The sequence below is a fragment of the Macrosteles quadrilineatus genome, unplaced genomic scaffold, assembly GCF_028750875.1.
Source record: "Macrosteles quadrilineatus isolate MER2022 unplaced genomic scaffold, UCM_ALF_1.0 Scaffold_2__2_contigs__length_208266976, whole genome shotgun sequence".
NCBI lineage: Eukaryota > Metazoa > Arthropoda > Insecta > Hemiptera > Cicadellidae > Macrosteles > Macrosteles quadrilineatus.
This window is the reverse complement of record NW_026542595.1, coordinates 125,933,342-125,959,414: the sequence shown is the minus strand read 5'-3', so window position 1 is coordinate 125,959,414 and position 26,073 is coordinate 125,933,342. Positions and strand designations below refer to the sequence as shown.

Below are 26,073 nucleotides of genomic sequence, written 5' to 3'. Positions count from 1 at the left end.
TCTTAAAGTATCTGGGAAAACTGCAGAAGATGTTGAGTTGCTATCCACAATAGAAATAGCTTGTATTGAGGATTTTTTTAATAATCACAATTTAAAATTAAATGAAAGTAAAACCAAATGTGTCACATTCAAAACAAAACAAAACAAAAACAATTCCAATCCTAATATTGAAGTAAATAACCAACTAATTGAAATAACAGAAGCCGTAAGGTTCCTTGGCCTGACATTGGACAGCAACTTGTCTTGGGACAAACATTGTAAACTTGTTATCAATAAAATAAATTCTGGTCTTTGTGCGATTAGAAAAATGTCAAAACTATGCAGTGTTGATGTTTTAAAAATGATCTATTTTTCCCATATTCAATCCCATATATCTTATGGCATATGTGTATATGGAGCCACCTCAAATTCGAATGTAGACCAAATTTTGACAATACAGAAGCAATCAATCAGAGCTATGTTAAAAATGAACAAAGATGATTCTGCAAAAGAACACTTTAAACGTCTAAGGATCCTCACTGTTTATGGTTTGTATGTTCTTGATTGTATTATGTTTGTCAAAAACAAAAATTTTATTCCACCAATTAAAGAAAATAATCATAACTACAATACACGTAACAAAAATAATTTTGTAATTGGAAAACACAAATTAGAGCTCTTCAAAAAAAAGACTGTCAATGCAGGACATGAATTTTTAAAATTTATTCCTTTGAAAATTAAAACAGAACAAAAACCCAACATTTTTAAAAAACGTCTCAAGGAATATTTAATGGACCTGTCCTTGTACTCTTTAGACGAATTGAAAATGGCGATATCATAGTTTTAAGCATTAGTTTTAACTTATTTGACGCTATTCATGTACAACTATGTATACTATGAATAAAGATTCTTGACTATGACTATGACTATTATACTTCCTTCTTTCTACATAGCTTGCCCATCTCAGTCTCCTATTCTTAACTATGGCTATAATATCCGGTTCTTTTAACAGTTCTCCGAGCTCTTGGGTTTTTTAAGTTACCTGTTTTGTCATTTAAGATATTGGTAGACAGTTCACTTAAGTTACCCAGATTTGAGACTTTTTCAAATATACAGAAAACCCTTATAGTGTTTATCGTTTATCTGTTAAAATGTTATCCGATACGATTTATAGATCAAACCAATATTTCATCTAATAATACAAGGTGTTTTTAAAAGAATGCCGGGATTTTAAACGGTTGTTGTTCGGGGACTATACAAGATAATGGAACGATTTAAAAATCAAATTGAAGGGAAAAGAACAAATTTTTTATCTCATATTTTGATACAATTTGGAATAATTTAATAAAATTTAGATTTTCATCAATGTTATATGAGCTTAAAACTGGCAAAGTCTGTTCGCTTAGGGCAATCGGCGGGTTTATCTGATTCCTTAACTGAATCTTTTTAGACACAAAGACTCTATCTTTTACAGATAATGTCATAAGTGTCGATTTAGGTATGTTCAACTGAAGACTTTGTCAGTCAATCAATTCTTTCGGGATCCTGAAGCAGAATTGTCGGATTTCTCCGACTATGTCATCGCTTGTTTTAGACGGCCAGTTGAATGTCTTTTCAAAACACCTTGGCACCACAAATCTCACTAAACCAACGTCAAATTTCAATTTCAAATCAACAAGTAGATTTAAATTTAGTTTAATTTAGCAATCGATATAAGCTCTGCGAACCACAGATTACACTCTATGCCTTCTGTTGCGCCGTAAACATCGTACTGGCGACTGGAATCAGGCGTGTGAGTCACAATAGCAGCCTACCATCGTGCAACTGTTTTGCGCATGCTAAGGTCAAAGTTTCTTCTCTTGCTACACGGGAAGCAAAACTTAGTTTTTTTAGCTTCAATTTGACATATAATACGTTTAGTTACCTTGAATATTACCCAATCCATTACCATTTAAATCCTGGCATTCTTTTATAAACATCCTGTATATTGCAGGTTTTCTATTAAATATTTGTAAACTGTTAAAAAAATAATATCATGACAAAATCGTCTATCTGAAATGTTTGATTTGGTTGATTGATTATTATTTCTAATGTTTGCCAGAGGAGTGAACCGTTGTACAAAGATGGGCTACTTGCTGTGTGTCACTTTTGTGGCTACACCTCTGTTGACTTCAATCAGTGCCAACGTTGCAACCGGAAAATACCCCCAGACTGCAAAACTATCCCTACCGATTTCACTCAGTCAGTCGCCCTAACTCAGGTCAGTTATTTATGTAACTGTTAACAAAAATACAATAAAACCAAATAAAAGATTCTTTAAATGAGATTAGACTCTTTAGCTCCTATTTTAATTGGTATTTTGCTTTTGAATGAACTCAAACATTAGTGGATTTTAAAAAAATGTTTCCATGCTTCTATAATTCGATCTTGTTACATATATTTTCTGAGATGCAAACAAATAAAAATTCAGATGTATGCAAGACAGCTAGAATTAAATGATGATAGTAAAATTCTTTGAATGAGAACATTTTGATCTTTTTACAGGTTGTGGTACAAACGACTCAAACAGGTAGAAAAACCAAAGCCGATAGTCTCTCTGGCGGAGAAAGTCCCAAAAAGAAGAGAATATGCAGGAACAAGAAGAAGCCAGAAGAACCTGGTATGATAAATGTTAATTTTGTAGATTAAAACAGTCAATCAAAATAAAAATTGTTTGAAATGATGTTAAAACATTATAAAATACACATAAATCTAAGGTATAGTTTTTATAATTAATTGTTAATATGATTAATTTGACTATTTATAAAGGTATAGATATTTTGATTTTTCTAAAATATGTGATGTGTTTTCACTTTTTCAGACCATTCTATAGGGCTTTTTGTAAGTGTTATGCTAATGACATTTCTAAAGTTGAAGTAACAAACGCTTTTTACAGTAAACCGGTTCAAACCTATACAATTTTTTTTCATATGACAAGAATTGGACCTCTTGCTCTTGCACCACAGTCCGAGATGTAACCACTAGGCCTTACAACACCCAAGATTTATTATTTTCAATTCATATTTAGTTTTAAGCTGTTTTATTTTACATGGTTTCACTTGGTCACATCCTATTTTGATAACTCATCTAACTTGTCCATGTTACATCAGTGTGTCTGACGATATCGGACGACGAAGAGTTACTCGGGTTGCACCATCATCACAACGAGGAATCGTTCCATTCCGACTCCAACAGCCAGATGTCGTCTTGCGATAAGGAGCCTATCATCACTGACGAGATGGTGACGGAGCTAAAGGAGTCAATCAGTGGTGAGTAGGAGTTTTAAGTTTCATTCAAATTTATTCATCTTGAAGTTTACGTTGGTAGAGTAAAGGAAATGAAAAAAAAATATATTTGACACGCCTATTTAGAAAAAAAGCTATTTAGTTACTTAACGGAAAGTTAAGACTCCCAGGGTCTGAAGAATGACTAACTACTTCCCTTAGGACTTGGAGGACACTACCCTGGGAATGTTTGTTAGTTACTTTATGCTCAGCCTTTTTTATTACAACAAGGGTGATGAAAAGTGAAATATTAGGCTATGAATTATTTACATTTAAACTCTTAGTTTAGAAATATTTTTTTATCATTTAGCTTGCACCTGTCCTCTTCAATATCTTGTAGCTTGCATTGCCTGAACATAATATGCTTGGTGTGATTTTATTGCATGCTCCTTTTACAGAGTGTTCACCAGTTGACCAAAGAAAATTAGAGGAGATGATGTTAAAATACCCAACCTAAGCTAACGATTAGCTGGTTGCCTGCTCCCAAAATAAATTGCTCACTAACTCTGCATTTTATTTTTATTCAAATTCTATGTACAGCAATTAGCATAATTTAACGTTTTTTGTAAGAAAATTGTCTAGACTGATCTTGTACCATCTTACGCCGACCTGATAGCATCAATAATCGAATCAGCACATTATGAATTAGATCACTGCATTCTTTAAGCATAGAGCAACACCAGACACCCTATGAAAATCAGTGACTTTTTCTTGACATTGATTTCCGTCACTGGTAGACACCCTGTAGCTTAGTGCATTAACATTACTTTTATTGTTATAAAGACGTGAGGGAAACACCAGTAGTTGGGTTGAAAAGACAAAACAATTGACACAAAGTATAAATAATTTATGGAAAGTAAATAAAAGAAACGTCTTATAACACTTAAAACATATATTTACGCTTATACTTAAGCATAAATATGCTAATAAGCGTAAATATATGTTTTAAGTGTTATAAGACGTTTCTTTATTTACTTTCCGTAAATTTAATAAAACGTACAATGCTGATCAAGAAGTTATTTAAATAATTTATCAAGTGCTCTCAAAAATTAAATTTCAATCAGCTTGTTAGAGTGTTTGATGAAGATAGGCTCAATGTCTACATTATTATGCTCAGTTATACCTTTCAATTCAGATTTTTCCAATAAAGTTAAAAAATAGGATGTTTAATACAAATTTTACCTTACCTTGTAGGACCTACTTACCTAGTTGTATGTGGGGTTTATTTAAGTTTCGCTGTTGGATTTTGAATATTGAAGTAGATGGAAGTCTGGACCAGCTGTATTCAATTTTTATCCAAAAAGAACATTATTGAATGAGCTACTCACAGAGCTCGAAAAATGTGTGTGGGTTTTAATTTTTGTCATTACTAGGCCTTTACACACAGGATTTCTATAATTATTTGTTGTGGATCAAATTTAAAATGTATGTAAACTGCTTTTAAAATGTTTCATTATTACCTTAACTAACATGATTGAAGCTCAACTGTGCATGGGTCTGACTTACGGGAGGTATTAATGAGGCATCGATGACATCATAGTTTAGTCCAAAATTCCTCCATGAACAGCGCTGTAGTAGAGAGCACTATGGCTATAATGAAGGTATACTAATCGAAAAAATAGTTCTGTTCATAAAAAAATTATAAATTCCTCAAATTCAATTTTTATAATTTTTTAATTATAAATTAAACTGTCATAACCTAACCAAACTTGTCGATAATGAAAAAATCTTAGACAAAGTTAGTGCTACCGGTGAGATTCGAACCTGGCACCTTTAGTTTATCAGCCCGGCACGCTATCCGTTAGACCACCGAGGCCGATGGCTCCACACCGTATCGTTGTGGTAATGGTGTCCCCTCAGCTAATCAAAAGCTCACAGCTGTCATCGTAGGCTCATCTATACCTCCCTTGAGTAAACACCTCTGTGCATTCAAAATTAATGCAAGTTCTTGAGAATTTTAGGTTAGGTTTCCATTACCCACAATCTCTCAGCCACTCATTATCAAGAATATTAGCGGTGTACCTACTGTGGTATTTTTGTTTCTGGGGACATAAAAACAAAAAAGTAGATTTGTTCCAGTTCCGGGTCTAGGTGTTGTCTCGCTGATTTCCCCATAAGGGAAATTCGCTGAAACTAAGGCAAAAATACTTTAAAAGAAGCTTAAACTGTGAGTAGCTCATTCAACTGTGTTGAATTGAATAACAGACAGTCCATAAAGATGGGGTGTCAATGAACATAACATAGTTTAAGGGGTTCTGCTATGGAACATTAACACTAATGCGGGATTGTGGCACTGGCTAAGCTGGTGAGTTTGTAGGAGGAGGACTAGACTTGGAGGAGTTGTTGGACGGTTGCAGTGAACAGCGGACGTTCCTTCAGTGTCGAACAGTCAGGGTCGGCTCGTACAAGGTCGTCCCCAAGGACAGAGTAAGTACTGTGGACATTCAGGGGCTAATAAATACACAACACAAGAGTAAGGTACACATTTCACTGATATTTTGTTCTATCAGGACTTTTCTAGAGTGGAGATTGATGGAAAAATATTCTTCAATTTAATAGCTCTGTAATAAGACATAGTGCACTCTGACATCTGATAACCTGACGAAACATTCTCTTTGCATACCGTTGTGCTCAATGCAAATTTTATTCCTAAGGAGAGAATGCATGGAATCCCTTCATGGAAAAAGTCATCTCTGTATAACAAAATCTCACCCTTACACTCGTTATTACGTATTTTTAACATGACTTGTTTTGAGCAGCGATGATGTGTCACGTAATGGTATGTGTTATGTGTACTCAAAGAGGAATTTAGATTCCTATGATTCATAGCTCTCTTACTGATAATAAAATACTAGGGATGGTCAAGTCTAAAAATTTCGGGAAATTTTAAATCTCGTTACACGAGACGAGACTTCTTTTGGCCGAGATTTTTATCGAGACGAGAATAAAAAATTTAAAAACGCCTGCAGAAAGTCAATGCAATACCCGCAATACAGGAGCGTGTTGTAGTTGCGTTTCCTTTGCGAAGGTGTTCTTATTTAATTAATTCTTAAAATGTAAATATTACTTTAATTATTTTAATAATATTACTTTAATAACATTTGAGAAGTTTTGTTAAGTGTAAGCAGTGTGAGGAATGTTTTATTACTATAAAAAGTCAAAACAAGTACTATTTTATAAAAATTAATATTGCTTTTATTTTAAGATTTATTTTATTTTAGGATAAGTTGAACTCTATCCTAACTGATATCACTATGTTTCCTAATCGAAGGCATTTTTAATAAGTTGGCCGTGATTAATAAAAAAATGTTATGCTGATGTTTTTTAATAAAAGATTGTAAATATTCTTGCCTATTATCAATCATTATTTTTGTAGGCCTATTTAAACAGTCATCTAACAATGTTACAAAATCAGGTAAAAATTTTGAATGTGCATTTCCCGTTGTGTATGAGAAGGGAAATCCTGTCTCGATCTCGTCTCGAAATTTTATGAGAAATAAAAAATCTTGTCTCGTCTCGAACTAAAAATCCAATCTCGTCCATCCCTATAAAATACTTATTCAAATTAACTTGTACTTGTCATGTTGTGATAAAATTATGATTTTATATTTTTTTTCTTTCTCTTTCTGCAGTGTAAAATTAAAGTACAGTAGACGTCCTCTTATCTGGACCCCTCTGAACTGAGGACAGTCTGATAAACGGTTTTTTTTTTTTCGGTTAAATCGACGTCCCCTAAAACTCGTTATTTTGATACTGGCTGTGTTTGAACAAGACTAATGATAGATATTCATGCCAGCCATTGGAATCTCTTGAAAACTAACCCAAATATTTTACTTTAATTTTGGAGAGCATTGTATTTAGACACGTGATAACTAGACTCAAATCTTTCAGATGTAGTTTCTTTACCATCCACTTCCTACCACTTTCCTATCGTACAGTTAAACTGATTTGATTATGAAATTGTCCTGTTAAGGGGATGTCACTTGATAAGTGTAGTCTGGCTAATAGAATAGATATGCAGATAAGGGGGATAGACTACTGTACTCTGTTTCAAATGATCCCTTACAGTTTGAATCCACTTTAAATATGCAAATGTGAGTGTTTATTCAAGCATTTCTTCTAATATTGTTCTGATATGATTTCAGGTAACCATTACACCGTACGGCATAAAGTTCACGATTCCAGCTATTGGAACTACAAGTAAGTTTATTGTGGTCTTATCTTTACCCTCTGTTCACATAGCTGTACGATCTGTTGGTATTATAATAGGTAATAATCAATTCAGATTTAGTCAATGGATTTAGGGGACATTTATCATTACATACATGTACAAGGTGTTTGTAAGAATTGTATTGAACATAATAAAATCATCTAGTTTGAGGATTGTGTAGATAATTTGTATTGACCTTCATAGTACCATTGTCTATTGATATTTACCTACTCCCAGAGAAGGTTATGACCGCACCATCAAAGCCCAAATAAGCATCTCTCTCAATCTTCATCTGTTGGTCATATCCCCTCTATCTCTCTTCACTTTTTTCCACCATTTTTCTTGTGGCCTTCGTGTTGGTCTTCTTCCTTCAGAGTTCCTCATTACTTGTAGATTATTTTCTTCCCCTCCTTCCCCTCTTCCCAAAACGTGTCCAGCCCATTTAATCCTACATTTGCAGAAACTACATCCGGATCTTTATACAATTCTCTTGGTTCTCTAAAACTATTTAGCTATTGATAGAACTAGATAATCCTTTTGTTATAGTTGTCGCTAGTTTTGGAGTCAGAATGGATGTACAGTAGAACCTCTTTAATCCGAACTAATTGGGACCGGGGGTAGTTCGGACTATTGAATAGTTCGGATTACAGAACATATTGTTGTTTTTACATAACCATAGCTAGGGAAAAGTGAAAAATGCTTTATAAAGTAAAATACAGTGTTTATTTATTATAGTAGTAAACATAGGGAATAGTACTGTACATTACAATTGAAATAATTACGGTGTGTATATCAATAAATACAGTATACAATAAAGAACTACTGTACTGTGTATAGAGTACAGCAATGAGGCGTTCGGATTAGTGGACGTTCGGATTACAGGGGTTCGGATTAAAGAGGTTCTAATGTAGTTGACCTTTTGATACAACACATAGGGTGGAATAAAAAGTAGGGATGGACGGGTCCCGAAATTTCGGGAATTTTTCGGGAAAAAAATATTCCCGATTATCGGGACGGGATTACATTTGACTCGGGAATTTTTCGGGACGGGATTTGGTCCGATCGTCGGCGATTTTTCCGCTTCGCGAGTGCCGATAACGCCGTTATTGCGAGCGATAGGTCCGCGAACGCAGGAGACGAAGTCATACCGACGATCGCGCCGTGACCGCGGAGTCCTACCGACGATCGCACCGTGACCGCGGAGTCCTACCGACGATCGCGCCGTGACCGCGGAGTCATACTGACGATCATGCCGTGATGGCGGAGTCATGCTGACGATCGAGCCGTGATCTCGAGTCATACCGACGATCATGCCGTGACCGCGATTCATACCGACGATAACCCCGTGACCGCGGAATCATACCGACGATCGCGCCGTGACCGCGAGTCATACCGACGATCGTGCCGTGACCGCGAGTCATGACGACGATATTTGAATAATTTTATTTGAATAATTTTATTTATATTCATAATTATTTGAATAATTAATGACTCCGTGACCGTGGAGTCATACCGACGATAACCCAGTGACCGCGAAGTCATACCGACGATCGTGCCGTGTCCGCGAGTGATGACGACGATCGCGCCGTGACCGCGAGTCATGCTGACGATCGCGCCGTGACCGCGAGTCATACCGACGATCGTGCCGTGACCGCGAGTCATGACGACGATATTTGAATAATTTTATTTGAATAATTTTATTTATATTCATAATTATTTGAATAATTAATGACTCCGTGACCGTGGAGTCATACCGACGATAACCCAGTGACCGCGAAGTCATACCGACGATCGTGCCGTGTCCGCGAGTGATGACGACGATCGCGCCGTGACCGCGAGTCATGCTGACGATCGCGCCGTGACCGCGAGTCATACCGACGATCGTGTCAGGACCGCGAGTCATGACGACGATCGCGCCGTGACCGTGGAGTCATACCGACGATAACCCCGTGACCGCGGAGTCATACCGACGATCGCGCCGTGACCGCGAGTCATACCGACGATCGTGCCGTGACCGCGAGTCATGACGACGATCGCGCCGTGACCGTGGAGTCATACCGACGATAACCCCGTGACCGCGGAGTCATACCGACGATCGCGCCGTGACCGCGAGTCATACCGACGATCGTGCCGTGACCGCGAGTCATGACGACGATCGCGCCGTGACCGTGAGTCATACAGACGATCACCCCGTGACCCGCGAGTCACAAGTTTCTATAGGTACCTGTAAATTGTTACCCATTTTTTGATTTTTATAGATCAGTGCCACAAATGGTAAAAATTGATTTCGTATGTCTTTTTTGGTAACTGCAATACAGTACTTTCTTTTTATGCACAGAAAAAAATCCCGTCCCGTCCCGAAAATCGGGAAGGAAATAAAAATCCCGTCCCGTCCCGTCCCGAACTAAAAATTCAATCCCGTCCATCCCTAATAAAAAGTAAACAAATGTACAAATGTAAACAAAGTTAAGCAAATGCACCTAATTGCAACATAGGGAGAATCAAGTCTTGAACAATTAAGAGATAGAAATTATTTTAACCCATAGATGTCACAACATATTTCCTTTAAAGACTTTATTTTTGTAGAAAATTATGCATGTTTGTCGGCCTGCAGTTTTAACCATACCTTGTTTCACAGATTGTGTTTTAATATCAAACACATCCACAAAGGGTGAACTCGTCCAACAGATTTAGGTAGATATTTTATGCCAAAAAATGATTACAGATAAGTACGTAGACGTGAAGATTCTGCACCACGAGATTATCAAAGTCCTGATAAGCTTTAACCGTAGCATGCCGGTGTTGTTCTTCTACACCAGACCGGCCGCTGCAGTCAGAATACGCAAGCTGCTGCTGATGACGGACAAGACCAAGTTTTACTACGACTGCATGAGTTCGGGTAAGTCCTGGATACAAGCCAAATAACCTTTGATTGTGTCTTTATGGGGGCATAAGCTGTAGTGGTGAGCGTGTAACTTATTTTTTTTCTACATTTCAGACGAAACGCATCGACGGATCACATTCCTGCCTGAGAAAATCGACGAAGAGTGCAAATCCACGTTGAAGGACATATACTCCAACCCTGACAGCCCGGTGTTGGCCGAACTGACAGGGAAGGAAGCCAACGCCATTTTAGTAAAAGCTTCTCCCAAGGAGGTGGTAATGTCTTTCAACTTCAACATAAAAAACAATTTGGTAAACATAAAAAACGGACTATCAACATTTATATTTATTACCTGAAAGTACAAAAATACGTCAAATAACACTAGTAATAATATATATATACTTGTACTGTTAACTTAGACTGTAAATGCATATACTTAGTACATACATATATGTATTTACCGTCTTGTGAGTAAACAGTATAAGTGTTCATCTTATAATTAGGGATGGGCTGATTCCGATTCTCGATACCTCGATACCTTCGATACCAGTGAAGCAGTGAATTCAGGTACAAGCATTGAATGTATAAATATAATTCCAACTGTATACAGTTAATGGGATTGGTATAAATAACGTTTTCTAACTCATGATAGGCTTTATTTACATTTCATTAGCAGCTAAAGAGCTTGATAACTTGCTGATCATAGTGTATAATATCATTGACTATAAACATACTTCGTGAGTATATATATAATCAAAGGTTGATCCTTTAACCCTGTAAGTGTCACCCAGCCAATATTGGGTGGGTTTTCTGATGCATACGAGTGTTGCTCGCCCAAAATCGGGCGAGTTTGTAGGCACTAAGTTTTGTTCGTTATTTTATATTTTTATATAGGCCTATGCGTGATCAATACCCCGGCTTTCTTATACTAACTGGGCTTCATGGTGACTATTAGAGACGGCCGTTTAGTGATGTATTTTTATGGTTATTTTATGTTGTTTCTCTCTGACTGAACTGAAACAGCTGTCCGAATTGAATAATTCATTGTTATGTTTTGTTGTTGATTGCTTTGCTATGCGAGGTGTAGTGAATTGTTCAAAAATAGGTTATGATCTCTGTTCCAGTGATGTGAATAACTCCATGACTTTTATGTGATTCTTTAAGTAATTTAAGTGATAAACATTATTACAATATTGAAGATGACTTTGAGCTTATAACTCAAGCAATATGAAACATTCAATGTAAGTTAGGCCTAGATGTATGATTGCTTATGCAAAAAAAAAAAAAACTCAGTGAAAGTTTTAGGCTTTAGCCCTACCTAAACCGGTGTTTTTGTTTCAATTTAATTTAATGAAATATGTTAAAAATGTATGTCTTCTTAAAGTATCTTATTTTCCTTATAGGCTAACCTGATCTATGTTACCTTATTCAATAGCAATGCAGTTAAGCTATGTTTGTATTAAGACTAAATAAAAATAACATGCTCCTTTATGTATAGGGATCGCGAGAAGCACACATATATGGGTTAATAAATGAATGTATAACAGGTATTGAGTGCGGAATCGAGAATAGAAACCAAAGTTCTGGATTCAGAATCGACCAATTCTGAAACCAGTCCATCACTATCATATAAGTGTTATTAATAATATATTGTTACTAGTGTTATTTGACATATTTTTGTACTTTCTGGTAATTTAATAAGACGTACGATGCTGATCAAGAAGTTATTTATATTTATTGTTTATTAATCATGAACCATCTCTATTTGATAATGTTCATGTCAATAAACATATTTATTCATACATTTAAATTAAATAGAAATAGACTTCAACTTTTTTACATTGAAGATTGTTCTGAGTATCGGGTCTTACTTTAACTGACTAAACGTACAGTGTTATCCATGTAATAGCACTATCATTTGTATAAATTCACATACAGCTTGTAGAATAGCTTTATACGGTGGTACCACAAAAAAAACCTGGACAAAATTCTTTGTCAACGGGATAAAGCCCTTACGTCCAGAGTGCACGTCGATTCAGATTCCAATTCAGATTTTTGGCGGCAGGAATGGCACTTGGGGCATTCAAATGGAAGTGATCATCCTGCTTGCCAGAATGAATATACATTTTGGTTTCAAATTCCGATTCAGATATTGCTCGTACGCATACTATTTAATTAAATAAATGTTGTTATTATAGTAGAATATTAAATTTTTCATCCTTACTTTTAGGGTTAACACTAAACGCTCTTGAGGAAAAATTCTGTTTCATGTAGTTTACAATTTTACAAAAGATGTTCAATTTTAACAATGAGTTTCGGGCAGTGGCGTACCGACGGAGGGGGGGGGGGCGGGAGGGGCGGTCCGTCCCAGGCCCCACACCAACATAGGCCCCCAAATCTGAGCCGAATTCCCCCAACGGCAGACACGGTGCGGCGATTGCCGAGGGCCTCTCATCGGCCTAAAAAGGGGCCTCACTTGGGTCTCAAAAAACTTTTTTCTCTTGGAAAATAAATTTTGCTGTTAAAATATAATAATCTGCTCTCACAATCGCGATCCGCGGATGATGAAATAAGGCCTCGCAACCGCAAAAGATGTTCCGTGTTAACGATTTTGCCGCGATCGCGGGGGACAATAATGTTGTCCGCCCGTTCGCAGGAGATGTTAACGACTTCGGCATGTAGAATATATCCCTGCGTCCGCGAAAGATGTTCGCTATTTCACCGTAAACATAGGAACAATTTATCCTCGGTCTCGGAGATAGCCGACGCGACCGTGGGAGATGGAGATTACGACCCTGCAAACACGATTTCGTCTTCACCGAGGACAATATCGTTCATTTTTGCTCCGATCGCAGAAGTCGTTTGGACCAATTATAGTACAAAATATTATGTAAAATATAAAGATAATATAATTATATATTCTAAAAAAATAGTAGCCCTATCTCCTAAATTAAAAAATTAAAAGAAGTGACATCATAAAACCCGATTTGTGTTACTTCTTGTTGTTCTCATTTTATTTTATTTCATTTCATTTAACTTTATTTATTTAAGTACAATACATAAATACAGGAATGTGCTCGTGCTCATTACGAATCTCCAACTCATAAAAACGTAAAATGTTAAAAGCTTAAAGGACAATTTTATTTAGCATTACATTTTTCTCAAATAAAAAAGGTTAGGCCTACTTTTAAAATAGTGGAAGTAAGCTAATTTATAGCTAAGCTAGTAATACCGGCAGCGTATTTCCTGCTTCCACTGTAGCCACCAACGAAATATCTGACTCAGATTAACCTCACGCCAAAAATCTGATTCTGAATCTGAATTAGCGTTCACTCTGGACATAGGCCCTACTGTTAGAATTATCTTTAGTATAAAATACAGACAATCAGGTAGGAAAATTTTTCTAAATAAAGTATGATGACCATTTATGATTTATAAATTTTGTTTAACATTCTACATGTAAAAAGTTCAGATATTCATTCTAAGAAATTCCACAGTTTACCAGGCATGTTGAACAACACAAATTTATTCAAGTTATTTGAGAAAAAAACCAGTTTCATTGGCAACAAATTCTTATTTAACTTAACTCAAAATGTTTTCAATGAAAATAGTTTCAATACTGTTAAAAGAAACTATTTTCATTCCATACCACTGTATATTTAATAGAAGAGTTATATAAATATATAGAGAGAAATATAAATATGTTAAGCTATGATTTATGTTCACAATCTTTTATTTAGGGTACTTAGGTGCCTAATTTTTAATTTAGATTTCCTTATCTGTGACACAATTCATATATTTACTTTTTTAAAAATGTTTGTGAATAAAGATTATTTGTATTGTATAGCTATCCTTTCATGAAATTGTTTCTAGGTTGAAGCCTTTATCGTCAAAAAGAATCCCCTTCCTCCTCAGCAACAAACCCCATTTAATGGACAAAATATCAAAATGTAAGTTTGTAGGTTAATTACAATCTATAAATTAATAGGCAAGCATGTGCTCGTGTGCATCGTAGGGAAAATCTACGCATACTTTTAGAAAGATATTTTCCTGTAGATGTGCAGAATCCCTTAAAAATTAAAATAGTCTCAAATATAAGCACAAAAAATTAATTTGAAATAAAAAAAATAACATGGGCTTTATGGGTTGCCATGCTGGTGATGAAATAACAACGAAATATAAACAGAAAATTAAAACAAATGGAAGCAATTACAATGACATGCTTTATTTACAGCATGGGGTGAATATAGAGAAGCCTGTACCTTTGAATTACAACTTGACATTCCATCCCCATGTTAAAGTTGTCACCAGTATTAATTCGTTGTAGCTGATGTGAGCCACCAACAGATTGCGCTGATCTAGAATACTATTTACTTATTTACTCACTTGGCAAGTTTGTTATGAACATTATTCAACAAAGGGTATAAATAAAAACGTTTTTAATTAACAATCTATTGTTTTCAGCATCATGGTGTACCCTCCTCCTCCAGAGAAGGGTGGCATATCCATCAACACTGAAGACTACGCTTGCCTCGACTGTGAACAGTTCCTAAATGATGTCATCATTGACTTCTATCTCAAGTGAGTAGTTTTGTTTGCACATGTAGTTTCAATAGACCCTCGAAGAATATGAGATTTATAAAGCTCACAAAACAAAAAGCAACAATGAGCCCATTCTAAATGATCAGTTACAATTTAAATCCCACACTATTTTTAATAACATTATCAAACGGAGCAAGCCACAGACAAGGGATCAAAGTCCAGCGGATAATACCGCCACGGCCGGAACGAACTAGCAGTTGTCCAGTCAGCTTCCGTACTCGTAGCAATCATGTACGCGACAGGCCTGTCCCTTGTTTTACGTGTTTTTATGTTTTTATCGTGTTCGTGCGTGTGTACAGATTAACGACGCCAATTTAGGTGGATATGTGTATCTGATGATGGCATTTTGATGCCGAAACAGCTGTAATATACAGCAACTTCAGAGCTGTGACGAGGTATTTATATATATTATATTAGACATGTAGTTTGTTGGGCTCTATGAGATTAGTTTAGGTGAGTTACGACTTTAATTAAAACCAGGTGCTGCAAATTTTAAGTTCTTGAATCATATGATTGAAAATTTACCTCCGTTGAAATAATTTAAAATTTCTGGAGTTAAAATATAAATTTTTATGTTATTGAAGGGAAGAATCAAAATAAAACACTTGGTCATGAAATTAGACAATTTTTACCTCGGGTACCGAAGCCCCACGCTCTACCACTTGACCAGCTCGCTCCCCGTACCTTATTTTCTACTCAACACTATTTTGGTTATGCTCCTAAGTTGTTAGAACGAATTCAACCCGCTGTGTGTTTTAATTATCTTCAAATTAACACATACAATAGATTTTTCATAAGCAAAAATATTTTAACTTTTAGGTAGTCTCATAATGTCACACAGATTTGTATGATACATATTTTTTCCCACATAGATACATAGTTGAGAAGACACTATCACCTGAAGACCGAGCTAGGACCCATGTATTCAGCTCGTTCTTTTACAAGCGGCTGACCACAAAACCTCCGCCCAAGAGAAAGTCCATGAACCCTGTGGAGAATGACCCCACAGCATCTCCTGCAGTCAAACGACATTCCCGCGTCAAGAACTGGACCAAGAATGTCAACCTCTTTGCCAAAGACTTCATCATCATACCTATAAATGAAAAGTCAGTAAATATTTAGTTCTAGATTCAGACAATCGTAGTTGACGTGATATGTTAAGAAACCAAATAAATTTGATCTATATTTGTTCTACCATTATAATTCTTATTAGGGTTAACTATGTTTTTTTAATTAAAGGTATGATACGTTGCACCATTTGTTATTGAAAGCAGTCAAGAGTCTCCACATCCCTTTAAATAAACGGTATCAGCAATCTGACACATACTTTCTCCCATTAGCTTGTCAATAACCTTTATCATGGGTAAGCGATGAGAGTATGATATTTAATAGGTAAAACTACAAAAGTGGCATTAACTTTTGAACCGTAATTTTTACAGGAATGGGGGTTGTACTATTTTATTTAGATTTATAAGGACCATAACAGACAAATTTTAATCAGAACCTGGGTTTTTCATAAAACACATTTTTCCGGATGGAAAATAACATAAGTTTACAATATTAAGTGCTTCCAATACTATTTGTAAGGACTGAATTTGAATATTTGCTTTCAATACTATTTGTTGAGACTGAAAATTTCTTGTAGTCAAAGCATGTAAGGAAATCCCCCCTTAGGAAACCTCAAATATATATATTTTTTAATTCTAAGTATTCTTTTTTTATCGCCAAAAATGTAAAAAGAATTGAAATCTTTACAAAGCTATTCAACAATTTAGAAATAGTAAAGTTTTAAACAATATATCATAGTATAATGAAGCAGCCTTGTCATTATTAGTCATTATTTTCAGAATGGCGCACATAATGACCCAACGCTACCCACCCGTCCACACAACCTTCCCCCCCCCCAGGCCATACCCCCAAAACCCAAATACCCTTCTGATGAAGACTTCTAGTGCAGTAGAAATAGGGTTTGAGGTGGAACTAATTGCAACAGAAATTATTCCAGTTAGAAATGGTAGGTAATACACTTATAAAAAACATACTAAAAATATACATTTGTACTGTTACGCAAAATACGGTTTTTTGGTCGCCATTTAAAAAAAAGTGTAAAATTTTAAATTATTGTTAAAAAATCTGGTTTGGTATCAAATTATAGAACATTTCATGCTGGAAAAGAATATAATGGTTGAATTTAAAATATACTGTTAACAGTGATGCAATATGGGCGAAAAAAGGTGCGTTTAAAAATGTGGCATTTGAAAAGTTTTCTATTTATAAGTTATTTTAGACTTTTAAAATTTGTTTTTTTTTCATTTTCGACCCTTAAAACGTAAAATTTCCCAATTTCTCTCTAGACCTTTTTAAAGAGCTTAAAAAACAAATGGTTAAGTATATCAAAGGGGTTTTGTACAATTATTGGTAACGGGGAAAATTCAAAAAATTGGAAATTTAAAATCCCCATGTTATTCTTATTCTCCATAAGAATAGACAAAAAAAAGTTATAACTTTTTACCATATTCTCCATATGGTAAAAAGTTGTAGTTTCCTTGTTTATGGATATATTTTGATAAAACTTTGAAGATTTATTTATTTTATACTAAACAATTAATATTTTACTAAAAACACACGTAATTGGTTTCCTTGTAGCAGCAAACCTTGGTACTCGTTTCGTTTAACCTAATGTTATTTATTTAATAGACTAGCAACAGAGCCCATTGTGGTTAAATTAATGCAACGGTCTCTAGTAAAATAATGGTTATGAAATCCATACACCACTTTACTCACTAATATGTGGTACATATTAAGCTCATAATAACACACTTAAAATAAGAAACACACTTTAAAAACAAATGCAAATTATTAACAACAATATTTAATCAAAGAAAATTTAATTAAATAACAATATAACAATAAGCTGTTAAATTATCAACTCATTTTTCGTATGGTTAGATTATGCATACTGGTAAATCAATTATTGCAATCTATAAAAATAATTGGTTTTTCTTTTCCGAGTCGGGTTAGCTCTTCTACCAGACCGATTTTCATAATATTGGTCTCAAAGCTATGTAAGCACATATTTGTCATCATTTTCTATCAAAAATGTATTACCCTACGAAACAATTAAATTGGTTTTTTTCAATTTTTACTTCAATTAAAAATGTATTCCAGCAGTTACATTATCCTATATGTTTTTATCTTTTTTAAATCTTCAGTGAAATATCAGATTCCATTGGAATTATTGATTATTGAGATCGGACGTACCTAAAACACAATGCTAAATCATAAATGACCCAAATCATTTAAAAATGGACTTATCTATCATCAATTTATAGTTAAAAAGATCTTGCTTGCAACCTCAACAGTACCTTGGCTAATTATTGTCGACGTTGACGGGTGTCACCTTGCAAATCTTAAAAAATCAAACTTTCATAATTATTTGAAAATCTACATGAATTGCTTTCCAATGACCCATTAGTTAATAAAATCGGTCCAGTAGAACTCTATATTTAGTTGTACTAAGATTTTTAAAACTGAATTACAAGATTTAATTGAAAATCAATTAAGACAAATGGAAATTCGTTTAGTCTGCAGGTTTGCTGCGGCGGGGGTATTTTGTACTACAATCGTATTTCTAAATAGTGCTTATAACCACTATTATAACATTTTTCAGCATTAAATTTCCTATAATTTGATACCCAAAAAGTTATTTTTACAAATATTAAAATTTTGACACTTTTTTCAAGATGGCGGCCAAAAAACGTATTTTGCGCCACAATACGGATGTATATTTTTAGTATGTTGATTAGAAGCATACTACCTACCATTAACAGCAAGAATCATTTCTGTTGCAATTAGTTCCACCTTAAGCTATATTTTCGGTTATTTCTACTGCACTATTCATTTAAATTTATTTATGCAAGTAAATGGTTTAATTTTAAATGTGAGAAAAAGTTTAATTGATATTTCAGTATTTTAATATTTAAAATCACAAACCGGTTACAAACCTCCCAAAAATTTAGGCTACAAAAATTTCTAAATTATTTTTAAAAATAAGTTTGAGGTAGAGAAATTGTCCAAACATTTGTTCTGTCCCTGTTACAGCTCTCACTGGTTCCTAGCAATCGTCTGCTTCCCCGGCTTGACAGGTCGTGTGAGGTTTGACGATAACACGCCCATTGACCCTCCTAACAAGAAAAAGAAAAAAGAAGAAGGTATGGATAAAAAGTGTGGACACATTTTATTGAAGCTTTTTTCAAACATCTTCATTGCAAGTGTTATTACGATACTTGTTTTTGTATGGAATATTAGAATTTGGTTCCGTTCAGTTGTTAAGTTTAAACTCCTTTGGATTTTGATCAGATAAGTTTTATATTCAGATAGTCCATTAAAAGCTTTTTTTATTCCGACATGAACTTAAAAGGCTATGTCAGGACACTAACTTAAACAGCTCTTGGTTAAAATTACTGTCAGTCAATAGTAATATAGTGTAATATTTGTTTATTTTATAAATTATATGTGTTCCTTGTGCCAGGATGTATTCTTGCCCATTCAGGTAAACCAACCCCCTGGAACCTAGGCTATTTGTCCCATACAACATCAGGATTCCAGGAACCCCTTGTTGTTTCTGTTGTATTATATGTCACAACAGTAAAATTTTAATCTACTGTTTGCATTTTTATTTATGCCACTCTTTGTGCTACTTCTTTTACAATGTATATTTTTCCTGTTCTTCCATGATATTGTAAGATGTTAGTGTACTCTGAGTTTTAGTGTTTCTATAAAAAAGGTCAGTTTTACACTTGCATCGTTGTTCAGTTATTCAATTTTGAATTACTACGTTGTGTGTTGTACAGAGAAGGCATCACTGACTGGCAAGCAATCAGTGACCATAGGCTCGACCACCATCACTGCCGTGACCCCTACACCAGGCACGGCCACCCTGGACCTGGGCGATGAGGTGGAGGACAGGGATGAGGCTGACGGGGAGAATGAGAAGATGGATGTGCCAGATGAAGACGAGGTAGGCTAAGGCTAGGCGCACACGAGCGATTATTTTGAGGCGACTATTTCATCGGCCGATCTGTGCATCATGTATTTGAATGGAAGCGCGCACACAGGCGATCGAGAATTGCGCCGATTTTAAAATCTGGGTTTTGCCACAGATTCGTAGGCGAGGCGATTGTCGCTCGAAAATCTGTAACGTACAAATTGTTATCAGTCCACGCACACGGTCGACTAAAAAATCGGCCAGGCGCTTTTTTTTCCACAGGTGTCAGTGAACTTCAGTGTGAGTTTTCTTTGCTAAAAGGCCACAGCGGTTGTAATAAAAACTTAAACTTTCAACAGACATTCTATAGTAATTAAAGAACTGTTTACTGTCATCACGTAAAGTGTATGGTTTATAAAACTCGATTTAAAAGTCTCTGACTTACTATCGGATGAACCGAACCCAATATTTAAGTTGTCTTCTTTTTTCTTTGATCTAATTAGAAGAGCACATACACAGATTAATTCAACAAAGTCCATTTTAGTATAGCTTAAACACACTATAAAAAATCCATTTCCCGACTAAAAAATCGCCACGTGTGCGCCTAGACATAAATCAAGGGCGATTTATTTTTGGCCGATTTTTTAATCGGCCGATCGAAAAATCGACCATGTGCGCCAGACCTAAGTGACAAGTGTTGAATGCAAATAATATTAAGCAGAAGTATGGTTGTTTTTATTTTGTGATCTCAAAAACTTCAAGTATTATTACCAACTTTAGTTTGAATGAATTAATTAAATTGATTTTAGGCAAAATTGCATTGTGTTTGGCCAAAAAATATTAATTTTTTTCCATTTTATATGTTGAATCCAAACATTTAATGATTCTGATGGGGCACGAAAGTGGTCATTATGTGTAGTTAAGGTACAAAAGTAGGAGGTCTAAGATAAAACTTGCAATTATGTCTTATGAACGTAGCTTAACAAGATAGTCATGATTTAACCCTAAATTTTGTAACAATTTTAAATAGCTTGTCTTAAAAATGAAATATACAGTCCACTCTTGGTAATTCAAACACTTGATAATTCAAAACTTTCGATAATTCAAATGAAGGCTCAGTCCCTAGAGAATCTCTCAATATTTCGAATTTTTACCATGCATTTTGATACACTCGGTATTTCAAAGTCCAAATAGAGGGCAGGTCAATTTGTAACACGCAGTAATTCGAAGTTTCGTCGGAAAAACACTCTATAATTCGAAGTAACTCAGTAATTCGAAGTTTCGTCGGTAACACTCTATAATTCGAAGTCATGCTGTAATTCGAAGTTTCGTCGAAAAAACCTATAAATCAAAGTCACGCAGTAATTCGAAGTTAGTCGGCAAAACACTCTATAATTCGAAGTGATCTCTTCCTGTTATAACAGGAAACTATACAGTACAGTACATCCTGTTCCTATGGTAGGCTAGTGTTGGACGTTTTGATGTTTGTTTAGTTAGAGCAGTAGTCTGAGTGTTTTTCTAAGTTGGCAATCCGATCTCTAGATTGCGCGACATCTCCTTGAGCACAAACGTAGTTGTCGACAGCTGATAGTTCAGCTATTGGCGAAATATATAGCGCTAAATAACAGACTTCTTTGCAACTAAAGTAACTGAAAAATAAGCCGTTGATTGTTTAAAAGTGTACTAAAATACGGTACAGTATGATGTTTTATTGTAACGTGCTGTACCTTTGTATGTATTAAAAAATGAACTCTCTGTAATTCGAATGGTTTATTTTTCTCCCAATAAATCGAACTCTTGATAATTCAAAACTCTTGATAATTCAAATTTATATGCTTGGCCCACCAATTTCGAATTATCAAGAGTCTACTGTACTTAGATACATATTAACAAAAATTAATATAATAAAGTTACTTTAAATTTATAAATTATTAATTATTAATAGGTTTTTAATTAAGATGTTTCTCCAGGTGCCACAGAGGTCAAAGAGGAACCAGAAGAAGAAGAAGAAGTACGAAAGCCTAAAAAGAATGAGCGGATTCCAGTGAAACAGTATGTACTTAATTGACTACATATTTTATTCTGAATGTTAGATTTAAATATAAAATTAAATGCTTGGAACAGTCTAGAAGACATAGACTATAGAATAGAACAATATATCAAACTAATTTTTATTTTGTTTGAAGGATAATTATTTGCATATATTTATTTTTTTTAAGTGGGCCCTATAAAACAGTTGCCCTAATAACAACAGTTTATCATAGAAGATGACTAAACATCTTATTTGTTGAATTCCAAATCATTTTTACTTTTTAAATCTGTCAAAAGCCATAGTAATATTTGTATTTTTCTTCCAAGGCCGTGCATCCTGATCTTCGACTCGCTAGCGGGAACTCCAAGGTCGCGTGTTGTGGCTACTCTACGAGACTACTTGCGAGTTGAGTACGAGACCAAGCATGGAGAGACGCGAGACTTCAGTGGCGATGTTTTGAAAGGTACCAACGTCAAGTGCCCGCAACAGACCAACTACACTGACTGCGGCCTGTATGTGCTGCAGTACGTCGAGGCGTTCTTTCAGGTTTGTTGAAAAATCACTTCACCTTATGAGATGGAGGTACTTGGTGTGTTTAAAAGTCTTTTGTTCCAACTGGTAGTGATGTAAACAAATTGTCTAACTGCTTCTGTAGTATAACCAAAAGCAATATATCCACAACACTTCACTTTTCATTCATTTTTCAAAGTCACTGGACTTGGAGTAAAACTGTACTTGAGAATGTTCGGTTTTATGTTTTCATGGCTCAAGCAATATTATTCGAAACAGCTGTTCAAAAATAAGTGTCAAAACTGCAGCAAAAAAATCTTAAGAAAGTAATTTTTTCCAAGCAAATTGGTAATTTTCAATATAGGCTACTACAATTTTGTTTTATGTGTTAGTTAACTGAATTTTTAACAAAATGTTAAAAGCCTCTCAGTTGTGAAAAATGTGAAAACTTTTGATGCAGAAACGGCCATGTAATGTAAAATCAAACCTTACCTCTTTGTGGGACACTCTGTACAGCATTTTTAAGTGTTCAAGATTTTACTACCATAAAAAAACCCTATGAGTTCTGTCTCTTGTTTTAAAATTAATACAAAGTCATTAGTGAAAGATTAATTACTGTTTTTACTGACAAACTATTGAGTATGCGATTGAAACACTGGTATATCAAAGCTAACAAAACTTCTATTTACAGTGTCCAATAACGGATTTCCACATACCGATTTTACAAGTGCAAGACTGGTTTCAAGCGGACATTGTTACTCGGAAGCGATACGACATCCAACAGCTTCTACTTCACCTGATGCAGGAACAAAGGATAGACATTGAGGCTCTCAATCTGCCTGTGCTCAACCTGAGTCCTGACATGGGGATGAACTATGCCAACAGTGAGGAGGAAGACGACGATGATGAAGATTATGATCATATGGGTGAGTCCAGGGGATCCGAGTAAATGGGAATTTGTGTAGTCTGCAGGTTTGCTGTGGCGGGCTATGTGTTTTTGTTGTGCTAGTTATTGCATTAGACGCCTGTAGTTACTTATTTCCTGATTTCTCACTTTACATTATCAATGGCTAAACTTAAATCAATAAAACAAGTAGTGGATTCGTAGAAGCAGTGAATAGTGAAATTTACATATATTACTGTAGAGTTGAATTAATATTTCTTAGTTTTTTCAAAATTGTCTGACTCAGATCAAGAGTTTATTTTCACCAATCATATCTTCATCTTATTTCTAGGAGACGAAGATGATGAGGACGAAGATAGATTAGATGAAGACGGAGATTATAATGAAGAGATGATGGACCATGAGGAAATGGAGGAGGGCGAGATTACGATAGGACATCACGAGGAAGACGAACCGGACTACCTCGACCCCGCCATGGAACATGAGGAACACGAACTAGACGAGGAGGATTACGACGAACAGATGTGTGAAGAGGAGGAGGAACAGTGTATGGATGAGATGGACGATGTTCCACTCTCTCCTGTGGAGGCTATTAAAGCAAAGGACTTAAAGAAATACAGAATCCCGAGATTAGCTGAGAAAGACAGGTCATCGGACAGTGTGTAGACATTAAACAATGTTAGGCTACTCGGCGTACAGTGTCTATTTATTCGGACTATATTAGACCTAGGATCTGGAATAACTTTAGTGTGAATGATGCAATTGATCAGTTTCGTTTTTGGTTGTGAATTTGATTTCAGTTGTCAATTTTGTCATACGGAGAAGTAGCTTTAACCTAAGATTACGTTGTGATATTTTTTTGTTAAGGATTTTTCTGGGTTTAAGAAGATTGATGATCCCTTCTCCCTTCAAATTAAACGTTGAAGAACTGAAATTGGGTCAATACAAACCTATTAGGTACATTTCAAAAAATCCTTATTATTTTAGATGCAATTTTCAAACTTTTTATTCCGTATTAGTGATGTAAAAACAATCAAATTAATGTAAAGGTCCTATAGTTTTATTTTAAGTGGAAAAAACATACTTGTAAAAATATTTTACCTTATTTCTTTACTAAATGTATGAGGTTCATTTAGTTTGATTGCTCCTATCCTGTACATACTGTACAAAACCAACTTTTTATTATTTTGCATTGCATTTTTTTTAACATGTCATAATGTGTTGGTGTTGTCAGCATAAAATGTGATTTTCTAATCATACTGTAAAACTATAATCTTTGTGATGTGTATATAATTATTGTTAATCTTATTTTACAATAAAGATTCCACAAACTTTGGTGTCCAAGCTAGTTATTTATGAAGTTAAAATTATTTTTTAATCTAGGTTTTAACACATTAGCTACCAAGTAGACTCATACCTCAGTTACAGAGGAGTGTGACGGTCGGTAAGTGTGAACGTGTTAAAAAGATGTTTTGGCTGTGCACATGATTGTGTATACTTTGGGGAAATTAAAAACATTATTTTATAATAAACGGATTAGCCAGACTAATTCCTTAAATGAGTTAAAGTGCTAGTTTTCTTGATATTTTATAGTTTGTTTAATAAATGATAAGGACACTTATTTGACTTGAGTTTAGAATGTAACTTCACTCACAGATGTGTTTTTCTTCTAAAGATTAGTTGGTTATGTTTTTTATGTAGGTTACTAAGTTTTTAAGTCTGTTGTTTCAAACATGCGTTTTAACTTTGCTTAGGATCTCATAATGCAAAACCATGATGTTTTAGAGAAAAAATAAGATTTAAATTAGAAGGAAGAAATGTACAGCAGAAAAGGTGGGTTAAAACCAAACATACTCCCTTAGTAGATTTCTCATTCTTATGAATCATCTGAAGACAATTTTATTGTAGGTGCACTGGAGAGGTTGTGTTTACTTTACAATTTGTTTCTTGTTATTCGGTCGTTTAAAACCTTCTTTTACCAAATAAACGATCTAATCATAAAAGGTAATTCATCCCCTAGTTATATAACCAGACAGTAAAGCACAAATCCTTAAATCAACCCTTAAGTAATAGAAACAAAATTTTGTCAACCCTAGCCATCAGTGTCACCAACATGAACTAAACACAAAAACAAGCTTCAAAATTTACAACGGGATGAGAAGTCTACTTGTGTTGGTTAGTCTATGATTCAGATCACTCATTACAGTATAATATTTTAAAAGTCTGTGAAGTTTTCAAAGAAAGTAATAAAACATAAAACAAACCTAGCCTATAACTTATATTCCATCGAATCGTTTCAAGTCAGTTGGTTAAAAAGCATGCATTTTGTTTTTGTTTTTAGATGGTGCTATTTCTGGTTTTGACACAAGTGGGAAACACTTATTTTTACATAATAGTTGAAGTATCCAACAACACAGTCTACAGGACTTTAATTTTAAGTTTTATTTACATTTTAACAATTTAGGGAACTTGTTGAGACCAATAATTTGTTGATTTCACATTAAAGTTATTCCTCAGCAAGCTCGGACGCAGTTGAGTTTCTATATTCCGCTTAATTTAAGATTTTTGTATCTATGTACTGATAAATAATTAGGTATTAATGACTGTATATAATTTGTCGAATACAAGTGTTTTTTTCCTAA

The 26,073-nt window shown here is 34.8% G+C and overlaps 1 protein-coding gene across 1 annotated transcript in view; it reads left to right on the top strand.

The window, feature by feature from the left end:
• The window catches only part of LOC128984862 (uncharacterized), a 53,495-nt gene extending 27,422 nt beyond the window's left edge, over positions 1-26,073 (top strand). Inside the window, exons 11-27 of the mRNA XM_054404231.1 lie at positions 2,081-2,239; positions 2,524-2,638; positions 3,129-3,287; positions 5,605-5,729; positions 7,448-7,502; positions 10,238-10,411; positions 10,511-10,707; positions 14,270-14,346; positions 14,861-14,977; positions 15,871-16,104; positions 19,100-19,209; positions 19,852-20,018; positions 21,528-21,555; positions 21,956-22,037; positions 22,344-22,563; positions 23,219-23,453; positions 23,763-26,073. Coding sequence (XP_054260206.1) covers positions 2,081-2,239; positions 2,524-2,638; positions 3,129-3,287; positions 5,605-5,729; positions 7,448-7,502; positions 10,238-10,411; positions 10,511-10,707; positions 14,270-14,346; positions 14,861-14,977; positions 15,871-16,104; positions 19,100-19,209; positions 19,852-20,018; positions 21,528-21,555; positions 21,956-22,037; positions 22,344-22,563; positions 23,219-23,453; positions 23,763-24,097 — 2,589 coding nt within the window. The 3' untranslated portion in view covers positions 24,098-26,073. The remainder of the gene's footprint in view (positions 1-2,080; positions 2,240-2,523; positions 2,639-3,128; positions 3,288-5,604; positions 5,730-7,447; positions 7,503-10,237; positions 10,412-10,510; positions 10,708-14,269; positions 14,347-14,860; positions 14,978-15,870; positions 16,105-19,099; positions 19,210-19,851; positions 20,019-21,527; positions 21,556-21,955; positions 22,038-22,343; positions 22,564-23,218; positions 23,454-23,762) is intronic.